Source organism: Echiichthys vipera (assembly GCF_963691815.1).
Source record: "Echiichthys vipera genome assembly, chromosome: 13".
NCBI lineage: Eukaryota > Metazoa > Chordata > Actinopteri > Perciformes > Trachinidae > Echiichthys > Echiichthys vipera.
Genome location: NC_139838.1, coordinates 24,566,615 through 24,590,274, shown reverse-complemented (window position 1 = coordinate 24,590,274; position 23,660 = coordinate 24,566,615). Strand labels below are relative to the sequence as shown.

The window sequence follows — 23,660 nt, the reverse complement described above, 5'->3', positions numbered from 1 at the left end:
GCTCTCTTCTAGCTTTCAGCCTCCCTCGCTCCCCTGAAGCCTCTCGTCTCTGTCCCCTGTCTCTTCAGCTGCTCTAAGCCCTCCTCCTTTCTGGCATCTCGCGCACATCATCACGCTCGGGTCACCAGAGTCGCCCTCATGTTCGACGGCTTTTTTTAGCCGCATCCTTTCTCGCCCTTACCCTTTTATTAGTATCATCTGGGTCCACTTGAGACCTTCAATGCTAATCAAGCCTTTTACATGTTAATAAATGCACAAGTGTAACCGTCGCCTCTGTCTGGTTTTGTTTTTTTTAAATCCAGAATGGAAACCCTGACAAGGACAAGCCCCCTTGTAACTCTCAGGAGCTGGAGGACTGTGATGGGTTCCCAGAAGACAGCTCCAGCCTCACACACTTTGATGGCGACTCCCTAAAGCCCGCTCAGGTGGTGAGTAACACCTCTCTCCAAACACTTTGATGGTCCAATCCTTCAAGCCTGAGCCCTAATATTTCATGTTTTCAGTTCTTTCTGCCCGCTCTATGCCTCCTTCATTCCTTTCAAGTACGCAGTTGGCTACCTGATGCCTGCTGCCTTTTATAAGAGCGCGTTGTTATTCAGCTCTGCCCCTAGCGAGCAAGCCAGCTCCAGCCTTTCCCTTTAACAAGCCACTTGACCAGAGAGCTTCAAAAAGGCCTGGTAAAGAAGAAATAGGCGCACCCACTCAATTTCCATCACCCCTCCTCGTGACTTGAATAGTAAGAAGCTTACCCGTTGTAGCTGACATTCATAAAAGCTCTTTTCTGGGTTGGTATTAGTCACATGTCACTTTGTAGGGTTGTCGATTGGTTAGCGAAGCTTCACTGTATTTGAAAAGTTACATGTTACATTTTTTTAATAGGGTGTGAAGCATCAAAGTTCAGGTTTGATGTCTGGATCCTTGCTTTTCCTCCTCCATTTTTCATGTTGTTTTTTCCAGGTTTTGCATCGTGTCGACCTTGAGACGTTATCGTTCCGATGATTAAAAAAGTCCTTTACGTCAAAGGAGCCCTTTTCGCATTATCAGCTTGTTGAGATAGATATTTTTCTCTGCACTCTGGTAAAACACTCTGTTTCAGCTGCAGTAACTTGTACCTTCTCAAGCAAAAGGTCACAGCAGATTGATAAACTCAATTGCTGGCATTTATTATAGTGTTTACAGCCCATCCTTGGCATATACTCCAACAAATGATTACTACATTCCTAAGTCTATTTTGTCAAAAGGCTACAACCATGTTAGCAGCTCTTTGAGGCTGTAGTTAGACCACGGCTTGGTTTCACAAAGATAGACTTTGACTTAAGGCGCACTCACACTGTTCTTCCGCACCGCGCCCCGGGCTTTAGGGTACTTGTCCCCCCTCCCTCTCCCCCCGCGCCCCAGGCCCGTTTGTACTCACACTGTCTGGGCCTCGCGCAAATGCTTCTTGCTGTCCATACGTCATCACGCCGTAACACGTCACACGCATTGATTGACGTCATCGCGATGCGGTGCTTTGTTTTGCTAACATGCTAATAGTCACAATGCTAACATGGTGATTTTTTAGCCGGAATAATGGTCACTGTATTTACCATTATACCTTAGTGCACTAGCATAATGACCATTTACTAATCTTCACCAAAGACAATGGTCAGCTGAGGCTGATGGTGATGCTTTTCGGGTATTTCAGATGCAACTTTATTGCTTTCCAGGGGGAAATTCCCAAATCCATATTTGGGTCCCAAGATTTTGAGGGAGAGAAGATTCCCCTGCACACTGTCCTATTTGCTATTGTTACAATTCATCCTCATGGGAACACGTGGGTTTGAACCAAATTTTATGGCAATCCATCGAACAGTTGATGAGACACTTCACTCAAAACCACAACTCGCGGTGGTGCTCGATGAAAAGTCAGGCGACCACCAAAGTCAGTAGGATACAAACTATGGAAACTATGGATACTGTGCCAAGGGTTCATGGCTTTTTGTGCAGTTTTCACAATAGAGTACGTTAACCAATTCAAAAAGTAGCAGATTTGTCTTTTATCTTGGGCATGCAGGGGAGTTAAAGTAGGAGACATTATTTGTGAAGCAATAACCTTCAGGAGAAGCTGTGGTATGACGGAGCTGGGCAAAAATTTAATCTCAAATGATGCACAATCAAATCTCCACCTTGTATTATTTGTTGCTTATCGACTTATCTAAAGCATTGGGAGGTTTTGCTCAAAAACAGAAATTGTTAAGGAAGATGGGAGCCATCCATCCATCAGCAACGTATGAGGAAAGATTGCCCTCTTGCCATTATTTGTCCCAAGGTGAAAAACATACGTTGCAGCTTTTATTGGAGACAACGTGATCTATTTTAGTTTGGATAAAAACAAGCTCATGGTTACAGACGAACACATGAATGAATTATTAACAGTTCCTTAGACTCAAAATTATGTTTTTCACTCCTGTTTCTGCTTAGACAGTGAAATGTACGCTTTCAAGATCTGTGACAAAAGTATTTCCAGAAGCAACTGTAATACCTTTATTTTGGAAATACTGAATAATGAGTGAATAAGTGAATGTTTTCCCAAAGCAGACATGTAGCTGTTTGAAAAGGCCCTATTCATTTGTGTATGTCCATTTGATGCTCAGTTTTTGTCTCATTTGCACAAGATCATTTATGGTTAAAATCTCCCTCATAGAAACTCTCACAACAGTCAAAAATAAACCCTTTCTCTATGCAATAAAAGGGTAATGGTGAGTGTTGAATGTGTGCTGCAGTGTTTCTGCCCAGGCTGTGATGAAGGGCTTTAATGTCTCTCCCTCCATTTAATCTGCAAACACTGCAGCCGGACAAGCTGCCGCCCTTAAATCAGGTGCATTGTAATTGAACATGTCCCATCAGCCTCTTGAAGGCTGGGTCTGTTTTTTCCACATGTCTAAACATGTGAGTGTATACAAGTGTGTGTGTGTGTGTGTGTGTGGATGTTTGTGTTTATCTGTATCTCATCCAGGGAGCCTTACCTTTCTATTCTTCCCTCTCTCATTGTATCCGCCTTAATGCTTCAGTCGCTCGCCTGCCCACAAGGACATTCGCTGACCTTTTCTTAGAAATCGCGTCCGCTTAAAATTGTGGCACCGCCTATTAATTTGGCACCTTTGTCGACGCGTTTCTCTTTGGTTCCGATCCCAGTTAAAAAGACTGAGAATGATTTGAATTGATGTGTGTTCTCCAGAGGGAGGCTCTAGGTCGTATACCTTAAAATACCTCTTACAAAGGACTTTATCTGTACATCTGTTCAGTGTATTTACTGCAGGCTGTGTATCAGGGACTTCTTTCAAAAAGCTTTGATAAACTTTGAAAACTTACAGTTCTGATTACCAGTAGAGTTGCAACTAACGATTAGTTTCATTATCGATGTTAGATGGTAATTCTTATCTTGATTGATCGTTTGGTCTATCAAATTTTCATTCCAGTTTCTCAAAGTCAAAGGAAAGATATCCAGTTTAAGATATAAACACAGAAAGTTGAGAAAGAGGGAGTTGGTCCTCCACTTTGGTCCAGACTGAAATATCAACAACATCGATCTGATCGCTATGACAATGTGTACTGACATTTATGGTCTCCAGAGATTTCCTGCTGACTCCTCGAGCACCACCCGAGGTTGACATGTTTGTGATCACTGAAATATCATGAGTGTGGTGTAGACATCCGTGATGCTCGGTGGATGGATGCTAGTGAATTTCCCCTGCTGACTCCACCAGCAAGTTAAATATTTCACTTGTCCAGTGAAATATTGGAATTGGCCCAAACTTTTATAAAGCCACCATGAGACTGACATTTAGTTTTTATGTGAAATATCTTAAAAACTATTGAATGGATTGCAAAGAAATGCAGACAACTGGTGATCCTCGGACACTCCCATCAGTCCCTGCTGTACTTTGTTTATGGGGTGTGCTAACATGATAAACTAAGATGGTGAACATGGTGAACATTATACCTGCTAAACATCAGCATGTTAACAGTGTCAGTGAGCATGTTAGCATGCTGGCTTTAGCTTTAGCTCAAAGTCACGCTGTGATGAAGTACAGCCTCACAAAGTCCCTAGCATAGCTGTAAACCATAGACTGGGAATAAAGATGGATGACGCTTTTCCACTTCTTCCCACTGTACCGCTGGGCCATATGACGGTAAATCATATCGTTGTAGGGGCCATTACTATATCCTTTCTATTGCCACAGGAAAAACCAGCGTCTGAACTGCGTCAGGGCAACATTTACATCATTTGGAAGACGCTTTACGTTCTGGTCCGCACATTTATTTTCAATTCAATTTTATTTACAGTGCCAATTCATAACAAACGTTATCTCAAGACACTTTACATACAGAGTTGGTAAAGACCACACTCTGTGACTTATCTAGAAACAACATTTCCCCCATGAGCCGCAGCAATCTTTTGCTCCAAAGCTCTTAATAAAATGAATTTGCGATGTACTTAATTCACACAGGAGTTTACAAAGGTTTTATCACGTGTTATTTCATATAGACTATGCATTTATTAAATGGAGATAAGAAATTACCTATATTGGGGACAAAAAAAAAAATGTTGGCCAAATCTCCCCGCTATATTTGTAAGCTAAAGTCTCCACTTTGTTACACTTGTCTGTGGTGAAGTTAAAGACAATGTTTGAACTCTATAATAATAATAATAATAATAATAATAATAATAATAATAATACTAATAACTTTGTTTACTGCTGTATTTAAATGTGCTATACAAACAAAGTGCTTTGACATAGCAAAAATCTAAATACACACAAATACAGTATAAACAAAACAAATAAAAATAGTAAATTCAAATGAGGTAGAACATAACCATAAATTACGCATCATTGTATAGGAGTGTGGAGGAAAAAGGAAATTATTATTATCTTGTTGGTTAATTTAAGGTGCTTTCACAGAAAGAAGAATAATGAGATAAAAGGATAAAAAGACGGCATCACAGGAAGGCAAGTCTATAAAAATGAGTTTTAAGTTTTAATCACTTTTTTTCAGTTTTTGTCCAAGTCCACTGTTCACTGTCTATTTGAATCAGCCTGAGTGACAACGTGATGCTGCCGAGATTACACTGTTAATTACGGTGTGTGAAGATAAAAACAGGATGTCTCTCTTTCACGGTGTCGGCACCGTCGACCAGGACAGGTGTGACTCCACATGCCAGTCAACATCTTCCAATAGCTGATGAGAGGCAGTGAATGGAGTTTTTGTGTCAAATGACAAAACGATACCAGCTTTGAAATGGATTCAAGAAACTATCACTAATTAAACGTAGTATCCAAGAGACTGACACAATGAGGGGAAGGTCATTTACTATATTTCTGATCACGTGACCAAATTATATCAAAGGTGATCAAGGCTGACTGTTGTTTGATTCAACAAGTGTCTCAGGCAGGAGAGAGTCGTCCTCTCACTGTAAAGGCGAGCGAGTAGCAGCCTTTGCAGGAACATGACGGAAGTGATGATGACAAATAGCTGACATTTCAGCCGTCCGTGCAGGCGTCTGTGTACAGATGCATTTGCTGACGTAACGCAATCCTCTCACTTCCTGTCCTCCACCTCCAAAGCCTATTAACCATTTGATGAAAAGAAAAGAGTATCCACTAAAAGCTTTTTTCAGGCTAAGAACAGGTCCTTTATCATTCTGATTTTTTGCCTGTGCAGAGTCCAACTATAGTACTTCATGTTGTTTTCATCAATCGTGCAACAAAACATTTATAGAATAATGGCCAAAAAATAAAAAATACCACATCTTGTGGCCATGGGATTGAAGATAGTACCTGAGAAACTGTTTCTGGATCTAATAATAAAACAGAAATGATGTTTAAAGCAGGTCATTTTCTACCAGGTAGCATCGATAAAATGCGCTTTGACGGAGAGGGTGGTTGTAGTTTGTCAGCGAAGTTTAATGTAACTATGACGAGTGTGTGTATTTCAATGTGTGTGAAATGATTTGTATGAAAGCAGAAACATTATTCAGTTCAAGGACAGAGCAGAGAGAGGCAGAGCTGCAGGAAGCCTCATCCCTTTTCTTCTGTTTCGCTTTTTACCGGCTGCTGACGAATACTAAATGTTTTCTAATATATTTTGAATATTCTGCACATCCTGCTGCGTCTTATTCTAAAACAGTTATTTTGTATTCTGCCTGTATTGTTATTTCCTCTCTAGGTTTATTATTAGGATCTAAAAAAGGAGTTTATTGCCAAGTGCGTTTCCCATACACAGAGTTTACCTCTGCGTTCAGTGAGCAAAATAATATCTAAGAAACAAACAATAACTCAAAGTACTGTCGTCAAGAACAGAAAGAGAACAATAGAAATTACCATACAGTATTATTCACATACAAATATGAACAATTGATGTACAAATAAACAGTTTAACAACAACAACTGGTGCAGAATGTGTTCAAATAATAATATCATTTGTAATGCAATAATGTATATAAGACAAAGTCCTTGTGAGTGAAAACCTACTTGGCAATAAACCGTGTTCTGGTTCTGAAAAGGGTTCTTGTACTTGTACGTGTAAAGCAGGTTCACTAGAACATGCGTCTTTTACTTTAAAGTCTTTAATTGAATTGTCAATGTAGTAACTATACTGGAAGATATACACTATCACGTGTTAACAGTCTTACAGTACGCAGCAGAACACCTGAGCGCGTCTCATCCGCAGCCTTTAATGAACAAAAGCTCCTGCTCCATAAGAACTGGGCTTACCTCTCATGTTTTACAGGTAACACAGGAATTAGCAGGAATTTAGACTCTGGATTCAAGAGTTTAAGCCGATGCTTTGTTCTGCTGCTGGCAAGTTAAATCCTCCTCGTTCAATAATGGCTTTGTGGAGAATCTAAAGCAGAATAGAACAGGAATTTCTTTTATGTTTATCTCGTTAGCTTGGCTCAGAGGTTCTGATTCTTCTGATTGTCCTGGTTTGTAAGGGACGACCTGAACCCTCTGTTGTACATGTCTGACACAGGAAGCAGGCCCGAGGCTGTTGGGAAAGGTGTGCTGTAGAAATAATGAGACCGCCTTATGACTGGATTTGTCCTTTCTTAGACTGTGACCACTAACAAGCCGTAGACTTTCACAGGAAATGGTTTCATTTTCAAAGACCGAGGTCAAGGATGGGAAGGGGAATATCATTTTCATACAAAGCTTAGTCACTGACTTTGAAACGTCTTGACATATAGAGAGGACAGAAATAAAAGGCGGCAGACAATAACAGTCAGTGTAATACCACTGTATTCACACGCCCACCCAGCATCAGAGTCTATGCGTAAGAGCTGAACACCAATATTCTGTTTCATATGTAAGGTATTGAATGAGATGGAACCAGATTTTCTGAATGTAGGAAATCTTCCCTCTGAGGTTTTATCGTTGTGTACAGTCAGTAAGCCACTTTTTTATTGGTGTCTTCTCCTTTCTCTCCGTTGCAACATGAGTAACACTTCCCCTCTGACTTTTAAAAAGCCACTATAGTCTGTGGGTCTGTTTTGCTTTCCACCATTTAATTTCAGACAGATTTCCTAGAGCGCTGTGGAGGTATGGGTTTGTGAGACTAATCACAATATAGCATTATTTTCTGGTAATTCAATAAATAAATGTGAATATGAAATAACCACAAAGCCTATTTCTGATACTTTTTTATACATTAAAGCTGCAGTCAGTCACATTTCTTTGATCATATTCACTGAAACCGACACTATGCTCCGATAGAACAACATAAATCATCCAGTTTAGAAATAAACTTGCTTCTACGTGCAGCTAGAGCTTGTTTTTTTCCAAAAATCGCCCATATCATCCTCTCCACTCAGTGCAGGGCTATGTGAGAGCTGACTGTCAGCCACAGTTCGTGCACACGCCACAGATCCCCCCTCGCACATCTTATGATACCATAGGCACACGCCTCAAGCTAGGCATACGCTAAATGACATTAGCAGTTGCTATCTATGAGTAAGTTAGCCAGCCTGCGTCCGTGCAGCGTGTACACCATGCCACTTATCCATGAGAGAACGGACACTTTCAGAAAATTCTTGTGCACACGCACTGACGAGCACCCGACTGGAGGGAGCAGAGCAGCTCGGTGATAGAGGGGGAGGGGCGTGAGAGTTGTAAACATTCATAATTTGACTGAGTCAACTCTTTAAATACTTGAGAAAGTATTTTGTCATTTTATCAACAACGTTAGTGTCAATGAATATAATGTGCAAGAATTTGAACACATCCAAATGATTGTCACAATGTAGTTCAACACTGTGATTGAAATGATTAAGAAAAATTAATTTGAAAGACATTTTCATTGCCCTTTTGACAACATAGTTATCATCATATCGCCCAGCGTGAGAACTAATCATTGAAATCTCTTACAAGAGGCTTTGAGTTTAATTAAAGCCTGCACACGCTCCACGGCAGATAAGATCTTCAGATGTAAGTCAATAGTGTACCTACTCTATGTTTTTTTTGTTGTTGTTTCTTTTAATTATTCACGAGTCATGGCCTGGGCAGTCACTGGCATCATTGTCAGTCAACTCACACACACACAGGCTCAACTACATCATGAGCGAACGTCTGCCACGTTCTCAAAGTCGTTACACAAGTGGCGAGAAAATGAGTTTTGGAGTGGAGGAGTGATGGCTCACTAAAAGACGTGTCATTGTGCACAACCATCAACCATCAACATTTGTGCTGGGTTTTTCAATGCCTGTCAAGCGTGTATAGAGATGGGGAGGACAGCGCTGCCTGACGCCCTCTGAGGCGTGTTGGCAGCTGGGTTTGCAGGATGTGGGTTGACTCCAAGTCAGGGATCGGTGTGAACAGTCTGATGTCAAGAGGAGCGATTATGTCACGGTAACAGCCATCCTCTCCAAAACAAATGGAGTCAGACTGGAATAGCCTCAAACCACGCGCATGCAATTACGTCAAGTACATCCATCAGAGTGAAGTGAGTGTGGAGCAAATACATGGCTGTTATCATAAACTATTCAGTACAGCTATTTACTCGTAATGGCCACGCTGAACTTCAAGGAGCCACAAACCGTAACCATGGTCTCCCCGTGTAATGATCTTGGTAACCACGTGGGAAGAAACATGTAGAGAAACATTTATTTTCTAGTTTTGTTTTATATTAAATTAACAAACAAAAGAGAAATGGTAAATGTTTGTGTTCCTACACAGGGAAAGTGAAGTGCAGAGCCAGCCAAAGATAAAGGAAGGAAGAAAGGAAGGAAGGAAAGGCAAAGGAAGGGAGAAAGAAAAAAGAAGTAAGGCGAAAGTGAAGAAACAAAAACGGAAAGACAGAAGGAATGACAAGAGAAAGAAGGAAGGAAAAATAAAGTGAAGGAGGTGAAAAAGACAGTAGTAAGGAAGCAAAGGAAGAAAGGAGGAGATACATAGAAGGAAAGAAAGAAAGAAGTATAGACTATATTGCGATGGATCACACCAATGGCCCCTTCCTTATTTCAAGTGGGTGACTCCAGCACCATTTTTCCCATGATGACAAACACAGACTTAAACAATACCAGGGTTGTATCCCCCCCAAAAATCACTAATTTGCATGTTTGACTATTCTGTGCGTCTGTCTCCAGGTGAATCTGGGCAGCCATCAGTACCTGTTCACAGTAGACGTCAACCCCTCTGAAATGCCTTGCTTCTGCCTCAGACATGATGTGGACGCTCTGGTGTGGCAGCCTCGTCCCGACCAACCCAGCAACATGTGGGAGCACATCGCCACGTTCAACGCCTTGGGTAAGAGCTTTAAGTGAAAGCGCCTGTTGTGTTTATATGCCCCCAGAGTGCACATTGTATTCACAGCAGTATCTGGTAAAACCCCTCAGAACTGTGTCGTATTGGTCTCTTGGAGGGGCGGACAGGATAAAATGCTATATTGGATCTCGATGGGATTGAGCTGAGTCATGGCACGTTACCACAGTGTGTCACTTTCGTTAAGGCCCCTCTAAAATTTTTAATGTTAGAAATACTTCGCAACACATTATACGTACATAACAAACATGTTGAATGCCTTTCTTATCTCATAGAGAGGTACTACTAGTGTTCATCTGTGTCTGCATTCATTTACCGTCATCTTCCAGTCGATTGGATATACATGCATGTATATTTTAGGGTACACAGTAAGTAGCTACACTAGTTTAAAGTTTATGCTAACTTAATTTGACTTCCTCAGCATTGGTGGTTACAAATTCTACTACGGCTTCCTCTACTGCCAACGCATGCACCTTGGCACACAGCAAATAAATCCAGGAAGAAGGATGTGGACATTATCAGCATTTACATTGTTTAACTAGAATTATTATTATTATTTTTTTAAATTGCATTTTGGTTGACGGGTTTGGTTGAGTGAAAATCCCTGAGATGATCAGTTCTTTGCTGTTGGACAGGCGCACATAAATGACGTCAGAACTGTCGTAGGCATCGTGCTCGTGCTTGTACACGTGCAAATGCGCTCTGGACGCGGAGTGGGTGCACTCACACTGGTCAAACGCACTAGGCTTTAGCTGAAAAAACGGTTTTGGCCCGGTGTGGAAGGACAGTGTGAGTGCGCCCTAAGAGTCTCACAGGTAACGACTTGTCTTCTTCTGCAGTTGGCAGGCGTGTATTACCTCACCTACATGTGCATCCTTGTGCATATGAGGACCCCCTAATGAAAACATTACCCCGCAGTGATCCCAGTGGTCCAACATGTAAAATGGTGCATCAGTTACAGTTTTCCCACTGGACAAAAAACCCCACTAACATCAGGCTTTTGTCGTTAGTGGGAAAGGTTACAATCTGCATGGATTCCCGACTAAAACGAATGACTCTACTGCAGTCGGGGACATTTATCATCTGCCAATTGGCAATGATGGAAACATGACGCCCGGGGCAGTATCTCAGTCACGAATATCGTCCGTCTTCTGTACAAGCACTGTCATCATTCAAGTCATCATCCCAAATGAGTCGGTCTGAAAGTGAGACTGAATATGTAACAGATATATATAAATATATAAAAAAGCAACAACCATAACATTTCCACTGGCCTCCGTGCTGCTTCCTACTGTTTACTAAACATGTTTTCCAACGTGTTCGTGACTTTGAATGTGACACACGTGAAAAAAACATGCTCGTCTAACTGACGGGGGGAAAAGAGTCTCTCACCTTTTTGAGCTGGTTTTCCTGCGTTTAAAAAAATCTGCATAAACACAATAATATAGGTTGCAAAGGGGTGTGTGGAGTTGGATGAAGATGTAACGACAGTCTCAGCGGAGGCCGAACGTGCCTTAATTTCCATATTTGATGAATCATGACAACTGAATTATTCATTCTTGCAGCTATTACCATTGTTTACGTCTGCTGTCATGCTGCTGTGCCTCTTGTGCTGCAGTGGGAAGATAACAGGGAGTTTACTGGCAGCCATAAGGATGCACAAATACTAAATGTATGGCAACAGGACCATTAACAGATCTCTCTTCTGCTCTGCATATAGAACATTAAAACAGATCTGGGTGATAAAAACAAACTGGATTATATTGTGACTCTTATCGAAGGCACTGACTGATGTGTTACGACGGTTGTTTTTAATTTAACTCCAAATTTCAAATCAAACACTTGGCCATCAGCCAGCGTAGTCATGTTTAGAGCCGCGTCTCTTTCAATCTCTGTCTTCATGTCATTTATCAACTTATCAACAACGACATCTGGCAAGTTTTATTTCAGTTTTACGCGTTGACAGGTATGGCATCTTCATTTGTATTTGTTTTTTCTGACACCACAGAGTTTTACCAATCGGCATCTCTTGTTTGGAATAAATCATCCGGTTTGAGAGTGCAGAGGGATCCCCAGTGATGTTTTCAGAAATGATCTCAGAGAGTCCAAATGAGGCTCAGAGAGAAATGGGCTGAAAAATAATATAAATCAGGCTTGTTGTGGTGCGTTATTATAAATCTTTCTTCACTTGAACATGAATGGGTGTCTATTAAACCACCATTTCGTAGATCATTCAGAGTTTGTATGTTCTCATATAGATAAATATGTTCTGCACTGTTGAAACAAACAATAGGTTCACGTGAAAAAAAGCATTTGAAAAAGTGATTTTCAGTAGAAGTTAGGGAGCACTCACACTCTCCGTCCGTACCCTGCCCCGTGCTTTAGGGTACTTGTCCCCCCGCGGCCCAGGCCCGTTTGTACTCACACTACCTGGGCCTCAGCGAATGCTTCTTGCTGCCTATACGTCATCACGCCGTAACATGCACACGCATTGATTGACGTCATCGCGCTGCGTCACTTTGTTTGCGAAAGCACGCTGTCTTTAGGCCACATAATTGAAAACAGCGCAGAAAACATGGTAACGTTTTTGGTTTTGTGTTATTTTTGACCAAATCTGCAGTAAACACTCCACCTCCGCATCACACCAACGTGAACCTTTTCGCCGCCATTGTTTTTAAATGTCCGTGCATGGTCCGTCCTTCTTTTTTCTATGTCCCAACAGACGCACGGGAAATGACGTCAGAACCGCCGTAGGTTCGTGCTCGTACACATGCGCACACTCGTGCAAACGTGCTTTACAAAAGCCCACCTCTCCCAAACTGGCCTAGACGCGGTGCGGTTGCACTCACACTGGTCAAACGAAGTAGACTTTAGCTGTGAAACGTGCTTTGGCACGGCACAAATGGACAGTGTGAGTGCGCCCTTACATACTGCACGAATGGGTTTGGTGTTGATTGTGGTGGCCGAAGTGCTGACATTATTTTTAATCTTAATATTCTAAATGACAATGTTGAGCAGCAGTAGAAACAATTTAATTTCTTTTGTTATTTTAAACACCCTGGTGTCAGCAAGGAAATATCAGCACACAGGAAGGGTCTAATCAGATTTTAAGAGTGAAAGATAATTTGTTTTTCAGTAGCGATTGAGACCTCCGGCCAACAAAAGCTCAGTTCATCAGGTTCGTCAGGTTCTTCAGACGTCGGCTCTTTTGTTCTCCTCGCTTCTTATATAAAGTGAACGCAGACCTTCTGTCTGACGAGCGTGCTGTGCGCCGCTCAATGATGGCAAAATGAAGAAAAATCAATGTCACACACCTTAACCCAGAGAACGGAACAAAAAGACTGAAAGCTGTGTCAGTGATGCAGATTTTAATGGGATTGGTTGGTCTGTGAGTAAACTAACCATTGCTTAATAACCCAGAGCCCAAGGTGATGTCTTCCAATTACTTGTTTTGTCAAAAACACACAAAAAAACCTAATGAAGAAACACAAGTCCTCACATTTGAGGGATACAAAAATCAATCCATTGTTATTGATTCAATTTCTCTCCATCAACTAATTATTTTAGCAGTGATTTTTATTGTTTACTCTATTCATGTCGACATCAATGGAGCCCTTTTCAGTGTATGTGGATATTTCTCTGCTACCTCAGGGCTACCGCTGTCTGAATAATTGCATTCATCGGCTCATTAATGTCCACCAAAAATGATGAATCCGTAAGCACTGATTGAGGATTCATGCTACTTGGGTTTCTTTTTTGATATTCAAAATCTTCTCCTCGCTGTGCAGCAAAGACACAAGAGACATTACTCTGTTAGCACTGTCCCTTCTGTGTTAGGTGCTGTACTGCAGTACTGCAAGTGCAACTGCACCAGAAAACACATTGTACACAGATACATATCATAGATGAGAAAGATAAGAAGAATTCCTTTATTTATCCCGCAACGGGGAAATTGAATTTTTTATTATTTTATTATTATTCATGTTACACACTCACAGGCCCGAAATACACACACACGCACAAACAGGACCTATACATGCTCCCTGTTAACATAAAGCAGGCCGGTAGATCCTATTTGGTATTGTCTAATTTCCAGGTTGATCCAACAACAATCCAACTTCATCCGCGGACTGACAGGATCCATCTGGATGGTGAAAGCACCTGCCTCAATTAAGATTCCTTTGAGCAAGTCCCTGATACCCAAACTACGAATGGTTACAAATAATAGAGTTACCAATCAGACACATACTGTACCTGCTCAAGCTTTTATTCTCTCGTGTTCACATGTGGGGAAAAGGCGTGGCGTCACTCAGCCGTAAAAAAAAAAACAGTATTTGCCCGAATATTTTATATATTTTTCTGGAAAATTCGTTGGAAGCCGACTTCAGTTTAGAGTTGTTTTCCGGCCCTGGAGGAAATAAGTTCAGGAGTGAACACGGTTCAAGAATTACCACTTCTTTGAGCGTGACAGGAGATCGTGTAAGTATGTGACTGACTGCTTCACTTATGTGGGATTTACTTCATGCTTTAATTTGTAATATTTGATGTTTTATGTCTACATTTGTAATCAGGGTTGTCTAATATTCGGGCCAGTACAGTAGATTGTCTTCATGTGATTTATTGATCAGTGAAACTCAACATCCCTAACCCTGAACTGCTCTGTTACGAGGCAGCTTCCAGTTGTAATCTGTCTGAATGTGAACTGTTATGATCTTCTCTGTTATGATCTTCTCTGTTATGATCTTCTCTGCACATCTCTGATCTCACCATCTGTTCTCACAGGGTACGTCCAGGCGTCCAAACGGGATAAAAAGTTTGCCACCTGCGCTCCGAACTTCTCCTACGCTTCACTGTGCGAGTGTCTCCGCAGAGCATTCATCTACCGACAGCCGGCGCCGGTGGAGACGGTCCTCTTCAATAGGAAGCAAGGCCGCCAGGTAGGACAGGTTGCCAAGCAACAGGTGGCCAGCCTGGACTCTGATAAACCAATCCTGGGCTTCAGGGCAACCAACGAGAGACTGTATATCCTGACCTCCACCAACCTCTTTGTTCTAAAGGTCAATAATAATTAGATTGGGGACTTTTTAGATTTTCAAAGAATTCCCCACTCAGAGCGCGACCAACACTAAACATCTGTTATCTGATACGACTGAAACACATTTCCTCGTGTACATTTCTGTTGTCTGTACGGATTTTTTGTCACCTCATGTTTCACCCCGCACAAGTTTTCAGTGTTGCAAAATATCTATAAGATCAAGAAGTAAGGAACCATGTCCTGAACGACAAATTATAATAATAAACATTTGCTGGAGCTGAATGTTTCCAGTATTTCATTAAGATAATTGATTAAATAAAGAAGAAGAAGTACTTTATTTATCCCGCAGCGGGGAAATTACATTTTTTCACTCTTATTATTAATCATGTTACACACACAGGCCCGAAATACACACACATGCACAGACAGGACCTATACATGCAATTAATGGAGAGATGTTAGAGCGAGGGGGCTGCCAGTGACCGGCGCCCCGAGCAGTTGGGGGTTCGGTGCCTTGCTCAACAGCACCTCGGCAGTGCCCAGAAGATGAACTGGCACCTCTCCAGCCACCAGTCCACGCAGGGACTTGAACCAGCGACCCTACAGTTCCTTGCCAAGTCACCTATGGACTGAGCTACTGCCGCCCTAAACAACATTTTTTTGATGCTTTCACACAGTAATTAAACAAATGACTCACATTTGAGGATCCATAAATATACTGTACATGTCATATATATATGTGGCCCTATGCTCACTGCATTATTACACTTGTTTCTATTTTCCAATTCATAAATGTAATTGTTTCCTTTTCTCTTAATGAAAGAAAAACGGATTTACTGAAGACTGGCTGCTTGTCCCTGATGGTTGGTTGTAGTGTATTTTGTCAGATGGTCAGTGGGGAGGAGGACGCCGAGGAAATCCCTCTCCTTGGCTCATTTTACAAACATTGCTGTGAAAGTACAGAAGAAGGGAACATTAATTTCCATAAATTTACATGAACACATCACACACACACTCGCTGCTGTTGCATTAGACTCAATCAGAGATGATCAGATGGACTTTAAGCATTAATTCTCAAGAGGCCTTAACATTCAATCAACAGTCTTTTTTATTTTTTTTGTGTTGGTGGAGGTGAAAGTTGAAATAGAAATAATACACTTCCCATACATCATGTACATGCATGGAGTTTATAAATGCTATTGATGGCGTCCTATGCTTTTAACATGTTATTAAAAACAGTTAATTTAAACATTTCAACATTTCCTCCAGCATTAAAGAAGGGAAGAGCTGCAGTTTGCATTAGCTACAGTACATTTCTCACATCTCACACATGATGCAGTGGTGGGGTGGTCGCACAAACGGAGGACTTTCACCCAGGAGACCGTCAATATAGTTACGTTACCAACGCACTTATTCGAACCCCATCCAGAATCAGAAATACTTTAATAATCCTAGGGGGAAATAATTTAACAATAATCCATGATCTTTTCCTAACCATAACCGAGTGGTTTTGACGCCTGAACTTAATCACCTTGTATTGTTTTAATTCACAACGTTAACCACACTTTCCCCGGGTGTGAAACAACAACCGCAGTGGAGCCTACTGTAATAGATGGACGCGCAGGGCTACCCAAGCGACGCCCAGGGTGGCTGACAAAACGGTCGTAAAGGTGGTTCTGCCGAAGCCAAAATCCTAATCTAAATAAACATTTTTGCCTCAGGTTGTTCTGTAACATTTTACACTTTAAGACGCCCTTTTAGAAGAAGAACTACTTATGGCAAAGGTTTCAAGAGGGACATTAATTGACTTTACCGTGAAAAGAATAAGTCCACTTTCTCTTTTTTTACATTTTCTTTGTTTACAAGAGGCGAGAGAGATACAGGGAGGAAGGTTTTCACTGGATTGCATCCAAAATAAGAAGGAAAGAGGCTTAAACACAACATCACCTTCAACTCCTGCGAGAAAAAAGATCCATATCAGTGTGTTTTCATGTCTGGCTCGAGGCAACAATAAACAAAAGCCGGCCAGCGTGTGTTCGCTGTGGGTTACAACGTGCAACTCTTCAGAAATTATAGGAGAACTGCTCGAACCAATTTATTCAAGCTTGAAATTGCCAGTGTTGTGTGAACTGAAACAAGCATTGTGTGTCAGTGCATCAGTGTGAGTCCCAGTCAAAGGCAGTTTGGCTTTACTATTCAATAGTCTTCATCAGGGACAGGCAATTTTCTGAAGACTATCTGCAATTCTGTGTCCTCAGCTCCCTCGAGTGCTGTCAGTCTCTGAGGTTATTGTTTTCCTCAGCTAAACCACACGATAGGCCGGGGCTAATCAGTCCTTTCTCTCTCTCTGTCATTGTTTTGCTCAGGAAAATTCAGTTTTACTCTCAATTTGTATTTAACTATTCATGTGCAATTGAATTAGGCTGCCCCACTTGTTTTGAATGGCTGTACCAGCATCTCCAGATGACTGGAAGGTGGCCTGTCAGAGCTGCTAATGTCTCAGAGGACAGACTTTGTCTTTACTCAGATGCACAGAAGAAAAAAACAAACACTTTCTCAAACCATCTGACCACAGAGGATTGAGTTATAGGAGATGGTTACCGCTCACCGTCTGCATTTCCCAAACCTCCATATTGTTCCAATCAGGTAAACAACACGTTTTTTAAAGGTAGAAGTCTTTGAGGACTTTATTAAAAGAGAATCTTCAAGATTGACAGCCATGCTTTTCAAAATGAATTTAATCAGTTCCTGTGAGTGAGTTTCGTTGGCTGCAGGGTCGGGAAACTCGATCTGGCTCTAAATTAAAATTGTGTTTACTGAGACGACGTGCAGCCGGCTCCTGTTTCACCACAGTGTTTACGGGGCGTTCAATACATTTGGTTATTCAGTATAAGATAGTGTAGTACTTTAATGCATGAATCATAAGCAAATAAGGAAGACAATGAGGATTATATGAAGAGCTCTTTTCCAAAACAAGATAAAAGCCACATTTAAAAAAAAATGAGTGTGTCATGCCACTTTGCTGTATACAGAACCTTTTCAATGTTTCTGCCAAATCTCTATATTTCCTTGTTTAAAATGGTCTCAAGATGCAGTTCCTTTCCAAACCGCGACCAGCGCCAAACCTATTTTTAGCCTAAATGCGATACGTCCTCTCGACCAATCAGAACTCAGTGAGCGTTGTATGCGATCCAACATGGCGGCGTTCTGAAGCGGGAGAGTTTCTTGTTTCGTCTGTCCGTTCAACATGTTCAGACTGAGCCATAAAAACCATTTTGACAAGATAAACTGAATATTAACCAAATGTGTGGGTCTGGGTAAAAAATGTAATTTTCCTTAAAACTATTAAAATGGATTTATAGCGTTTTGGAAAAGAGCTCCTCATATCTTAGTCTGTGTTTCTGATTTGTGCCCGTCACCATGAGCAGGTGTTTCTTAGAAGGTTGTCAGTTAAACAATGAATATGGTGACAAACAATGTGATCATGCTGACGTGAAATTGACAGCAGTAATAGTGGAGGAGGCAGAGGATAAACTGTATTGTTCATGGTCAGCTGAGTACTGCACATGGAGGAGCAACCTGGCAGATTTTAAAATAACATGTGCAGAAAGATGAACAACCAGATTCATCTGTGTTGCAAATAAATTGAAGGATATTAAATCCTGAATGTGACCAAATCTGGGACACTAGTGTGCATGTGGAGTTAATGCATTACAGGTATACTATGTAGTATTAACCTATAAAATAATGTATGAACTAATACAAAAGTAATCCCTCTCAATCAACACTTATGACTGAAAAGTGTGGAGGTGTCAGTCTGCAGAGACTTTGCCCTCTGCTTGGATTTTCTGTTCACGTGGTATTTTGAGGTGGTCAGGGATGTTTGTGCTTAACAGCAAAGAGGCTTTGACCCCATGTTGGTGTCTCAGCTTCATGTTACATCAGCCGAGAGTGCTGTTGTCCCCGTTAAGAGAGACGCTGTGTGTGCATACATGCATCAGGAACAGCAGCTTCGTTCATTATTTCAGAAGCTTCAAGTTTAGTTCTGCTTCCTCTGTCACGTTTATAACTACAGCTTTTAGTTTTGCTACTTCGAGGGATGCTTTGCACAGAGCGATCTCTGCTGTTGGAGATGAGCGGTCAAAGTTCATGTGAACAGATGAGCTTGTTTGACTTCCTTCCTAGAGGCAGAGTAAAATATCTGTCTCTAAAATGGAGAAAATAATTAATTTGGGTGGGTGGTGGGTATGGTACATCTTTAACGCACAGGGTTAGCAGCTCTGAATCCCACTTCCACTTTGTCACGCACCTCCCCCTCAGCTTTGCACAGACACACGTCTCTACCTGTGTGTGTGTGTGTCTGTTTTACCAACACTCACACACACACTCACAGGTAGAGACAGGCCAAAGCTCTGCATTTACTCACAATCCAACAGGATGGCGCCTTCTAGCAGGGCTGTGTGGAAGTATGTGTTTGTTTAATTGTGCTTTGAATGTCACCGCTGTGAAACAAGATGTAGCCCTCACTTAACGACACTCCCTCTCTTCATTCACTCTCTAGCTACCTTTCTCACTCTCCCTCTCTCTCTCTCTCTCTCTCTCTCTCTCTCTCTCTCTCTCTCTCTCTCTCTCAAACACCTTTAAGTCATAATGAATACAGTGTGTTAATAAGGCGCATTCATTTTGCTCATGTTAGTGTTTTATTCTTGTCGAAATAAGCGATGGTCTTTAATTCACCATGACTCAAACTTTAGTTAAGTATTCATATATCTTCATCAAGTGCAGTAGCAGTGTGTAAACATGTCATCTGAACACTGAGGAGAATTGAGTGGCCTTGAAAAAACATTTGGTTTGTGTTCGAAGCGCAGCTCGTCGTGATAAGGCTGCTTTTCTCTGCAGGTGTAATTGGCACCTTTTCTAAATTATTAAACCATTAAAGTAAACAAACCCACATATTCCCCGGTAAGAGCATCATGTAGGTTAATCATTATTGAGTTGATTGCTCATTCTTTGGAAATGAATAGGGATCCTCCCTGATGCCATCAGTAGACGAAGGGAAAGTAATTGGATGTTATGGATGTCATACCAGTGGGGCCGTCTCTCCACAGGCAGTGATTGTTTCAACACCATGGAAAGTGGCAGCATCGTGGGACAGGGCGGATTAGGCAGACGTGATTTATGTTGTTCAAATTAGATATCGTTGTTTACAGAAGATTTATAGTCTTCCATCTGCTTCTGACGTGTTTGTACATGTACACTGTTTTTCTTTCCTCCTTTCTTTAAATTCCCGAGACATCTTGATAAATATGCTGAGAATTACATATAAAGCTACAGCCAGCAGCCACTTGGCTTAGTGTACAGGAGTGAGTAATACAAAAAGACTGAATAAACCTGGTGTTGTTTGTATCAAACACAGGTTTATTATGTGCTGATGGATTATATTACTTTCGGACCAAGTCACAACCTCCGGTGCCTGAAAAGTGAAGCCAGCGTGGAAGTGCCTTAAACCATAAAACCATAAAATATGGACAAAGTCTCCTGTGCCAGGAACCACCAAACAATCAAAAATAATCCAAAAATGGTCACAGAGCCAAATCCTGGCGTTGGTGGTTAGGGACGGATTATGAGACAATGGGCCCCTGGGCACAGACACGTAAGAGGCCCCCTACCCCCACATTCAAAGAGTCTACCTGTGGTCGTTTTGTAGAAATTTTGTGGTCTTTGTGATTGGTTTTCATCTATTTTTAAACATTTTACATTTCTATATCGTCATTTTGTTTCTCTCTGGATCATTTACATCTATTTTTAAACATTTTACGTTTCTATATCGTCATTTTGTTTCTCTCTAAGTCATTTTTCATCTATTTTTAAACATTTTACATTTCTATGTCGTCATTTTGTTTCTCTCTGGGTCATTTTACATCTATTTTTAAGCATTTAGCATCTCTTCATGGTCGGTTTGCATCCCTATAATAATTTTTTGTCTCTTTGTGGTAATTTTTGATCGTTTTTTATGTGCACTTGTGGTCATTTAGCATGCCTTTGCGTTTTTCAGCAACACTTTATGAGTTAGAGCTCCTGACTTTATGGGTCCCTGGGCCTGTGCCCGGTAGACCCGTTCATTAATCCATCCATGGTTATGAGCAGGAGGAACAGTTGACTGAAATATTATTAGGTTAAGCGTGGGTGGGTGGAGCTGAGGCAAGTCAGAAGAATCCTACAGTCGATCATAGCCAACTGTGACGGCACCCAGCCATCACTCACAGAATTTAAAACCTTCATGTAATTTAAACAGGTGAGTTACATAAGAATTCACAACCCGTACAGATGAAGAGAGAAATTAGCTATAGAGACCAACACCCTTTTTGTACCAGTCTATAAACATGTTGTTTCTGCACTTTAACATGATTGACCGGCTCTTCTAGCATCCTCTGCTCATTGTGATGAAAGTATATCTAACGTGTATCATCATATCAGGCTTTGGACACACACAAAATACTTTGAGTTGCATGAATGCATTGTTGTCATGGGATTTATCGACAATAATCTAGAAACACAGTATATTGCCCGCATTATCCTTGAGATATATGGCCACATACATCCTTGTCTGAGGACTTTACAGCCTTGGGTTTCATTACTGAAGCTGTGTGACATGAAAAACTGTAGTTTAGGAAAAGTGACTTATCTTCGGCACTGTGCGTTTTTTTTCCACGTGTAATTATTCATAAAAGCTGCTCTCTCGCTGCAGGTAAGCTGTAATTACTCCGCCCTTTGTCTTTGTTGCTGTCTCCGTAAGTGTCATAATGAACATCACAGTCCTCTCATCACTTTATTGTGCTGAAACACTTTTATTTCACAGTTAATGAACCGGAACATTTCTCAACCCTACCCCTCTGCATTTACCTGAGTAGAGTTCCTCTCTGTGCTCATCCTCCCGCGTTTTCTTTTTTCCCTTCCCTCTTGTCCTCTATTTCTGTCTTTCAACTCTGCTCTCACTCGATCAGTCCCTCTTTTGCACCTTGTCTGTTCTGACACCTGATTAAGCTAAATTCAGACTTAATAGTATAGCGAGGACACTGTGATTTAACTTCAAGAGGGGCAGAACTGTTATTCATCTAACTCGAGGCCTGCATCCCGCAGACTGGCTGCTAATCATAGCCTGTCATTCAAGAACGTAATTTTAAGTGGCAATCAACAGGTTTTCTTGATTTTCTCCTTGATGTAAATGGATAATTGCTGTGGTGTTTCTGCTCGGAAATTGCTAGTGTGTGTGTGTGTGTGTGTGTGTGTATGTGTGTGTGTGTGTGTGTGCGTGTGTGTGCATGTGCGTGTGTGTGTGTGTGCGTGCAAACTAGGCTGCGCTGATCAAATGTCCTCAGTGTTCTGTCACTATATTACCTATTTCATGCATTAAAGTCATAATCCATGAAATTTGAGATACCTTGTGTCTAGCGGCCTCCTTGGCGGTAAGATGTAACTGCAGGTGAGCCTCCATCTTGTCACATTCATGGTCACTGTGTGTTTTGTTTTGCTCGTTTGTAAACTTTATTGACACACACGTACCTCTCTACTTCTGGTCCGTCCCCAACATGTCCCCCTCTTAAATCCATGCACACACACACACATGTTCCTATTCCACTTCTGTCCTTAACACAAGCCTGACACAGAAGTTGGAAGTTCCTGATTTGAGATTACAAGTGAACGCAGCATAACCGCTAGTGACAAACTCCACAGGCAGACCAACTGCTGTCAGCAGCGTCACTAACATGGCCGCCGTTTTTATATTTAGAGAGGAAATGTCTCCACAGACACACAGATTGTAAAACTCAGCAAAGAGGCAACAAGTGCTTTCATTAGTGGGTCATATGATCAATCACCATTGTTTTAACTCACTCTGTGATAGAAAGGAACTTAAAAGGCAATTAAATACTGTAGATGAAGATCTTCAAGTCATAACTTTAAATGCTTTCAAAACATTTAGTTTCCATTTAGCTTAAATTTCAGGAAGTTTGTGCACTGATTCAACTCTGCTGTTTCTATCCAGTCGTGTCCAGAGGCATTGTGCGTTGATAACACGCCTTGGAAGTCAAAATGAACTGAGAGGTTCCAGATTAATACACATTTGTGATTAGTCCGGTGATGTCAGGCTATTTCCAACACATTTTTCATTTAGTTGGTCCATAAATTCATTTGTTGCACTGACGTTTTAAATGAGAAAATACTCACAGACGTAAATAGGCTTTACCATGTACTGTTATTATTATTCAGGTTAAACACACACAGGCCTGAAATACACACACATGCACAAACAGGACATGTATACATGCAATTAATGGAGAGATGTCAGAGTGAGGGGGGTCAATGGATCAGTGCCCTGAGCAGTTGGGGGTTCGGTGCCTTGCTCAACAGCACCTCGGCAGTGCCCAGGAAATGAACTGGCACCTCTCCAGCCACCAGTCCATGCTCCAGTCATGGGTCGCACAAGGACTTGAACCGGCGACCCTCTGAGTCACCTATGGACTGAGCTACTGCCGACCCAACTCATATGAAATAACCTCTATGTGGATATAAGACTTTGCCCATGTCACAGCTCTTATTACCTGCAGGAGGTGTTTGGAGAAGCAGGCAGAAGTCCCAGAAGGGCAGCCAAGCAAACGACAGCAGAAATATGTTTCGCCAACTAAAAAAAAAGTCCCATCTAAAAGAAATCTATCAGTGGTGAATCTGAACTAATCCTTTAAAACACCCAAGTCACACAATAGCGCAATCAAACGTATTGATCGAGGCAGCGGTAGACCAGCAACTCCTGTGCTCTGAGAGGTAAAATG

General features: G+C 41.5%; 1 protein-coding gene across 1 annotated transcript in view; it reads left to right on the top strand.

The window, feature by feature from the left end:
- Positions 1-15,034, top strand: part of nudcd1 (NudC domain containing 1) — a 46,356-nt gene extending 31,322 nt beyond the window's left edge. Inside the window, exons 8-10 of the mRNA XM_083926043.1 lie at positions 303-428; positions 9,623-9,782; positions 14,580-15,034. Of these exons, the coding sequence (XP_083782169.1) occupies positions 303-428; positions 9,623-9,782; positions 14,580-14,869 (576 nt within the window). The 3' untranslated portion in view covers positions 14,870-15,034. The remainder of the gene's footprint in view (positions 1-302; positions 429-9,622; positions 9,783-14,579) is intronic.
- The last annotated feature ends 8,626 nt before the right edge of the window (positions 15,035-23,660 follow it).